An 8,223-nucleotide genomic window follows, 5' to 3' on the forward strand; every position below is an offset into this window, starting at 1 on the left:
GCCACCATGATCATGGATTTATCCATTTCTCCCTTGCAATTCTACCAGTTGTTGTTATATGAATATAAGCTAAAGTTTTTCAAATATCCTACTGGAGAATTGTTATTTTATATCATTATATAATGATCTTCTTTATCCCTAATAATGCTTTTATGCCTTCAGACCCCATTAATGCTTTAATGCCTTCAGCATTGTTATAGATGTTAACAGTGCTATACCAATGGAGTAGTACCGCTATTTGTATTTGCTTGGATTCATATTTGCTAGGTGTGCCATTTTCCATCCTTTTTACTTTCAATCTGTTTTTGCCCTTATGTTTAGCTGTGTCTGTGTAAAGAGCATAAAGCAGGATTATGGGGTTATTTTTAAAATCCAGTCTGACAATCTCTGGCCATAAATTGCTTGTGTGTGTGTGTGTGTGTGTGTGTGTGTGTGTGTGTGTGTGTGGTGTGCGTGTGTGTGTCATTGTCCCCGGAGCCAGCACAGGGCCTGACACACAGTCAGTCTTCAAGAAATGTTTGCTGAATGTGAAATTGATCCCCATGGCTAGAATGAAAACGTACGGTAATGAGTGCTATCACGTATTGGGACTGTACTACTCAGAAGGCCCAGTGCCAATGCTGCAGGGAGCATGGTCTCAACTACGAGTGGGGGCGGTTGAGGTCCAGGGAGGTCAGATGATCTGCTCAAGGGTCACACAGCCCAGAAGCATCTCAGGGCCTGTGCTTTTTCCTCCAAGGCCACTACCTCTACTGTAAGCACTCCCCCTTTGCCTTTGTGCTGCCTATCCTCCCCCACTCAATGCCAGCCTCCCTGAGCCCAAACCCTCTATTGCAGCTCCATGTTAGACCATGTGGGGTGAGTCCATGCTTCTAACCTCCCCAGGCTGCTGGTCACCAGGGAGGCTGGAAGGAATGAGTGGGAGCTACAGACTTTAGCCAGAGGTGAGCACCCCTCCCCAACCCTCCTCCACAGGGAAGCTCAGCCCATAGGATGTCTGCATTAGTTCCCTAGGGCTGCCATAACCAATTAGCACAAATGGGGTGGCTTAACAGAAATTTATTCTCTCACAGTTCTCTGGAGGCTAGAAGTCTGAGATCAAGGTGTCAGCAGGGCCACGCTCCTTTGGAAGGCTTTAGGGAAGAATCCTTCCTTGCCACTTCCAGCTTCCGGTGGGTTGCTGGCAATCCTTGGCTTGTAGATGCATCACTCCAGTCTCTGTTTCCATCTTCATACACCACTCTCCTGTCTGTGTGTCTGTCTTCATGTGACCTTCTTATAAGGACACCAGTCATTGGATTTAGGGCCAAGCCTAATCCATTATGACTTCATCTTAACTTGATTACATCTGCAAGGACCCTATTTCCAAATAAGGTTATATTCACAGGTACCTGGGGTTGGATTTCAGTGTACCTTTTGGGAGGACACAACTCAATTCATAGCAACATCTGCTTTCAAATATGGTTGTCAACCTGAGGGTCATGCTGTCTATAACTGACCCCCAACCCACAGGGACTCTGGATCCTCTCATCCCCACAAGCTGTCACTCCTCCATCACCCCCTCTCTCCTCAACGTTCAACCTCCACCATTCTGCTCCTTCCCACCAGCATCTAAAGGGCCACCACCTTCCCTCACAGCCCTTTGTGATCTCTCACCCTCTCGCCTCCATCACGGGCCACTTTGAAAGAGCTGTCTACATTTGCAGTCTCTAGCTTCTCCCCTCCCCTCCTGTCCTCCAGCTGCTAGAATCTGACTTTCCCCATCCAGCCTCTCCCATTTTTCCCCAGGAGGTATAATGGTCAGACTCCAGACATCAAACAGTGTCTTGATGTCTCTGCTTTAGCCCAATACCACCCTCCTCTTGCAACCCCCACATCTACAAGGACCTCTGGAACATTTACCCTCTGAGCTCCTATTAAATTAAAACAACTGTGGAAGGTAGGGAGCCATGAGCCGTCTCCACATTCACTCACATCATTTCTCTCTTGATTAACTCCAGTCTGACAACTCATATTAGAGGCAGGCAGGATGGCGGGCCTGGGATGGTATCAGCTGTTGCCAGTTGGCTATATGCCACTTCTCTACTTGGAGCCTCAGTTTGCTCCTCCATGAAATGGGAATAATGCCACCTGGTTCCCAAGGATGCTATGAGGATGAATGGAGGCGATGACATAAAGGAGGTCTGGAGAATGTAATAGGCTGAATGAAGGTGGGTTCCAGAGAAGGCCCAGGCCAGTTGGCCCAGTTCACAGAAGCCTGGATTTTAGGAGCAGTCTTCTGGAGCCCCGGGGAGGCTTTGGAAGACCCTGCTCAGGCTGAGGGAGGGGGGAAAGAGATGAAAGACCGCATCACACACAGGCAAACAGGAGAGTGAGGACATACAGAGCAGTGTTCACTCATTCATCAAACATTTATTGAGAGCCTACCATATAAGCAATACAAGCAAGACTCAGACACAGATATTTACAGTTTATAACTGAAGAAGAAATGGAAACATACTCAGCATCCAGTTTGCTATCTTTCACAGGCAGAGCATAGCACAGGGGACCAGGAAGACCTGCGTGCCTGCCCTTGTCCTCCAAGGTGGGCAGAGGGAGTGCAGGGATGCCAGCAGAGTGGAAAGCTAAGAGCCAAAACAGAGAAAAGACTCGAGGCACACAAGGAAGGGGTGCAAAGTAGGACACGAGGGCCCCAAAAATTTTCACAGAGAGCAGGCTGGGGTTGAGGAAAGGTCTAGAACATCTGCCTGGGGTTCCAACACTTGAAATGCTCCACGGAGGAACTGGGAGTGAGGTGACTTGGAAGAGAAAGGAAGGCTCAGCTGCCCCTCTGTCCTGAAGGGAAAAGAGAAGGGTGGCCAGGGTCGGGAGGGACTCCTGGGCTGTGTGACTCAGGGTAGGGGTGCAGGGACGCGTCCTGTCCTCTTCAGGGAAGAATTCAGCAGAGTAAGCTTGCCAAGGCTGAGGCACTGGGGCCTGGCTGCTACCAGGGGCCAGGGGGTCATCTCTGCAAGCTGAAGATGTCTTTAAGCCAGCCATCCACGCACCTCCTGGCACAGGGTCCACGGCTCTACACCTCCGCCCACTTGGAGGGGCTTCAGAAGTCTGAGCATCCCCCCGTGCCTCTCCCCTACATGCCACTGAGGAGGCTGGGTTGTGCTGGGTTAATGACAATATACGAAGTCCTTGCGATTCATTCAGGCCGTCACTCCCCACTCTTCTCCCCTCCGCTGCAGCACCTGACACCACAGCCAACCTAGGGTCCATTCACTCATTCAGAGCACCTATTCTTTTGCAGGCACCTGGCTCCTTTGTGGCCTCTATGCCTGGGACACAAGTTGTCCTTTGGCCTCTTTGAGCATTTTACCCCCGTTCTTGGCATCTGGCAGATGAGCCAAAAGCGATTAAGAGTTTGGGCTTTGGAATCGGGGAGCTGCAGTTTGAAATGCTTGCTATGCCGCCTCACAAGCTGTGTGACCTTGGGCAATTCCCTAACTTCTCTGAGCCTTCGTTTCCTCCTTACAATGTGAATAATACTACACACCTCCAAATCCTTTTTGAGGACCAAGCGCACACAAGCACTGTGCCTGCCTCATTGTCCAGCGCTCAACAAATGCCAGCTCGTGGCTCTTCTTGCTCAACAAGTTTTGGTGTTTGTTCTTTCCCTCAGAAATCTCATTTATGCTGCACTTCTGCATGTGCATTTCCCTCATACCCCTCTTAACATCTAGTGCCGATGCACTCTTCTAGCTCACCTTTCCAGACAGTCTTCTCAGAGTGCCCCGTCCCCTGTGCCTTCCTCCTCACTATCCCCTCAGTGCTGGGGTCAGGACCATGCTGAATGCACCCCTGACTGGGGGCTGTCTTTCTGGGGCACACCTGGGTCCTATTTCCACACACAAGGCAGTTGCGAGGGAAGCCTCAAGAGTGCTGGCTCAGAGCTGGACCCATGGTTTGAGACTACCAATACAGGTATTTGATCTGACCCTCCACAGGAGCCATAGTCCTCTTCTGGGCAACCTGATGCTTTTATGACATGAGCCAGTAAAAGTTCACCCTGACCTTGATAAAGGAAAACAGTTCACAAGAACTAACAGTTAAATGAACAGTGTTGTGGTGAGAAATGACCCTAAAAAGAGTTTGCAAGTAAAGAGTGATTAGAAAAGAACACAGTGGGGGTAAAAAATTAATCATTTATCTGGAAATTATTACTGGGAATTATCAACCTACTCATTTTATAGATAAGAAACCAAGGCTCAGACAGGCAGAGTGACTTGCTTAAGGTACAAAGCATGGCGGAGCAAGGGCTTCTGATCAGGCTGGCTCCAAGTTGAATGTCTTTGCCTCCCATACCCTAGGGCCCACTATATGGCATTTATGGAGTCATTAGTGTAACTTTCTACAATATTCTTTAAACAGAATGATTTTAGAAATGACCATTGCCCTCAGGTTCTATTTAATAAGCTATTATTTCTTATTTAGAGCACTTGCAGCTCCCACACAGGTCTCATGTTCTCTTGGGAGAGCACCCCATGTCCCACCCTTTTAGTTCTTATGGCTGGTCCCGTGGACAACAGGGAATGGGCTGCAGAAAGACAGGTGAGAACTGCAGTAGCGGCTCCTTATCCCTCCCGTTGCTTCCACAAAGTACATTTCTCTGCACATAGGGAGAAATGAGCTGCAAGAGACCCATTTTTAAAGTAACACTGAGAAAAATAATCAAGGCTTGGAGCTATCAGTGAATCACTACAGTTCTTTACTTTGCCAAACATTATTTTCTTTTTAAGTGGACAAGTGCTCCAAGGAATACAGATTCTTCTGTACTGTGGTACTTTAGAGGAACAATGGTATCACCCACACCATGAGGCACAGGGACTCTCATTCCACCAAGGGCTAGCTGTGGGCCTCATCCCCCTTCCAGATGCTCTGGGATGACAAATCTGCAGACATTTCAGTTGACCCAAGGTCCTTCATGGGCTCCTGACTTGGACACCAGGCAGTGGGGAATAGGTTTTTTCCTCTACCTTCAAGCATCAAGTCTTCCTCTGTCAGAAGTATCAGGCATGAAATTTCTGAGCAAGTATTTGCAAGGATGCAAATACAAATTCTGAGCTCTGATGACCTAATCTCCTCAACTGATGTGTGCTGAGAATGCTTTATGGTGGCTCTGCATCAATATGAGGATCAAGTGCTGTCCACCAGAGAAGGGGTTTAAATCAGTTGCCTTTTTTTTTTTAAGCAGATATTCATTTCTAATTAATTAATTATTTTTGGCTGTGTTGGGTCTTCGTTTCTGTGCGAGGGCTTTCTCCAGTTGCGGCAAGCGGGGGCCACTCTTCATCGCGGTGCGCGGGCCTCTCACTGTCGCGGCCTCTCTTGTTGCGGAGCACAGGCTCCAGACCCGCAGGCTCAGTAGTTGTGGCTCACGGGCCTAGTTGCTCCGCGGCATGTGGGATCCTCCCAGACCAGGGCTCGAACCCGTGTCCCCTGCATTGGCAGGCAGATTCTCAACCACTGCGCCACCAGGGAAGCCCCTCAGTTGCCTTTTGATTTACCTTCAGCGGTGCATTTGGAGAGCAGGGGGAGAAGAAGCTGTTAAGGCCTATATCATGCAAACATTTCCACCTGTCTCATATCAGTTACAGGCCTCCAGGCTCAAAGGGATTGCTGAAATGATCTAGCAACTACACACCCCCATCTGATGCATCAGTTCTGTCTCCATCAGTCTCTGTTGTAATAACTCCAAGGACAGGGAGCTCACTACATCATGAAGCTCAGGTGCTCAAAAATGGGAAAGGTCTGCCCTAATGAGGGATGGAAGCCTGCTTCCCATGACTTCTCTCCCACAGGTCCCAGTTCTGTCCTATGTGAGCCACTCAGGTCACTGCTGCTCTCCCCCACTGCTCCCCCCCCCACACACACAAGCTGCATAGCTCCAGGCCTTCTGGCTGCTCCTTGTAGCCACTTTTCATGCAACAGCTCTAGCATGCTCAGAGTCATAGCATACTGCTGGATGAGTGATGGTGGGGTCAGCCGAGCCCCCAGGATCCAGGGAGGACAAGTAGCAGGCAGGCCTTGCAGATGAAAGCTCAGAAATCTTGAGCCATCAAGGGCTACCTGATATCCCTGAAGTCCCTGCACTCTAGGTTTCCAAAAACAGCCCACACCCCTCTCTCACAGCTCCCTTATAACGACAAAAGGGAACATAAAGCAGGAGTCAGATTAAGTGCCTTAGAGGGCCATGAATGGAGCTCACACTGTTTGCAGAGGTTGTGCCAGGAGGCTCAAAGCACTAGACGTGGCAGAGTCCCCAGGGTTCATCTAATCCTTACCTCTCCTTGTATGGATGAGGGAACTGAGGCCAGGGAGGAAGGGACTCACCCTGGGTCACACAGAAGGTTAGTGGTGAACTCCCAGTCTTAAGTAATCTCCCCGGCCAAAGGGCCTGCTTCTCCATTGGAACCCAGAACACGGGCCCTAAAGTCAGCCACTGCTCCTTGACATCATCACTCCAAACCCAGGTGGCATAATCTGCCGCATCACTCTTGGTACCGACGGAGCGGCGGGTGGTCCTTACTGAGAGGTGTGGTTCTGCGGGTTCAGGCCTAATCAGAGAGCGCGGTAGCTGGGGCAGGGCAGTCGGAGAACGGTCGGAGGTCCACGGGGCGCTTGGCCCGGCCGCAGAGCTCTCGCAGGCCCTGGCGGAAGTCGCGGCGCAGCAGGCAGTAGAGCATCGGATTGAGGCAGTTGTTGGAGTGCGCCAGGCAGATGGACAGGGGGAAGAGGTAGGCCTGAGCCAGGAAGTAGGTGCGGTCCCAGGGCACGATGTTCTGCTTGACCAGCACCCCCCAGAGCGTAAGCGCTTGGTTGGGCAGCCAGCAGAGCACGAAGGCCAGCGGCACGCAGGCCAGCGCGCGGGTAACCAGGGAGCGTCGTCGGAGCCGGACCACAGGCGGCCAAGCGTGCCCGCCGCCGACGCAGGAAACGCAGGAGCAGCAGCGATCAGGTGCCCAGCGTGGCCAGCCGCAGCACAAAGGCCACGGCGATCTTTTGCAGATGGTAGAAGGCCAGCCAGTCGGGACCGCCGTCGGGGAAGTGCAGCAGGCACAAGCGTTCGCCCCCGACGCTGGCCACTTTGGCGAACAGGGCGGTGGCCGCGGTGGCCAGGACTGCAGTGGCCCAGAGCAAGCAGCACACGCAGACAAGCCCATGGGGTGCCGGGCCGGCTGGGGCGCAGCGCGCTCGCCACGGCGCAGTAGCGCGCCACGCTGATGGCGCTGAGGAAGAAGCTGCTGGCTATGTTGAGCACCGCGAGCACCACCTTGCACATGGCACTCCCGAAGGGCCAGCTGAAGTCACGCACCATGTCAACGGCCCAGAAGGGCAGTGTCAGCACGAACTGCAGGTCGGTGGCTGCACGGTTGAGGAGGAAGCAGTTGAGCAGCGAGCGGCGGCGCCGTTGCTGAGACCGCACCAGGACCAGCACCAGAACGTTGCCCACCAGCCCGAAAGTGCACAGGGCCAGCTAGGCGCCAGCGATCAGCGCGCGCAGCGCCAGAGCCGCGCCGGCCTCCGCCACCCACGCCAGGCTGTCCAGGTCTGCGGGGACCCCAGGTCGGGCGAGTGCTCTCAGATCCGTTGCCCACGGAACTGTTAGGGGGCTGCCCCAACGACGCGTCTCCAAGCCAGTTCAGGGGGAGCACGGCCCCGATGGCGCGGGCGATGCGACAGCTGCCTCTGGCTGACGCCATCGCCCTTGGTGGCGCGCAGGGGACCGCTCAGGTCCCCTCAGAGAACAGCGGCCAGGCTGCGAGAAGTACCTGTTCTCGGTAGCGCGCCGCAGCATTTTTAAAGAGATGAAGGCAGCCCCGATTGGCCAGTTGCACCCGTGCCCCGCCCAAAGAGCTTCCAAGCTGTATTTCTATTGGCTACTTCTTCACCCTCGATTTCCTCAAGAACTGAGGACCCGCCGCCTGGGTGGAGGCCGGGAACTGCGACCTGGGGGCCGGGAAGTCGGGACCCGGGAAATGGCTTCTGCGATTCACGTGGGCGCAGGATCGCGGCTTGGGTCGCTGCGTGAAGACGCCACGCCAGCAACAGAGCTCCTCCCTCAGCGGTTCCGACACTCGGGGCTGGAGGAGACGGTTTCAGACAAATTTCGCCTCGGGAGGCAGCATACCCCTTCACCTTCAGCGTGTGCGGGTCTGGAGATATTCAACGGGA

General features: G+C 52.9%; 1 protein-coding gene across 1 annotated transcript; it reads right to left on the reverse strand.

Annotated features, from left to right (window-relative positions):
• Window positions 1–6,605: 6,605 nt before the first annotated feature.
• LOC118889818 (relaxin-3 receptor 1-like) lies at window positions 6,606–7,751 on the reverse strand. The gene is made up of 4 exons (XM_036841987.1): window positions 7,584–7,751; window positions 7,219–7,525; window positions 7,011–7,169; window positions 6,606–6,862 (listed from the first exon to the last, which is right to left on the reverse strand). The coding sequence occupies exons 1-4, from the start codon at window positions 7,749–7,751 to the stop codon at window positions 6,606–6,608; spliced, it is 891 nt and encodes a 296-aa protein (XP_036697882.1).
• Window positions 7,752–8,223: the final 472 nt, after the last annotated feature.

The sequence above is a fragment of the Balaenoptera musculus genome, chromosome 2, assembly GCF_009873245.2.
Source record: "Balaenoptera musculus isolate JJ_BM4_2016_0621 chromosome 2, mBalMus1.pri.v3, whole genome shotgun sequence".
Lineage (NCBI taxonomy): Eukaryota > Metazoa > Chordata > Mammalia > Artiodactyla > Balaenopteridae > Balaenoptera > Balaenoptera musculus.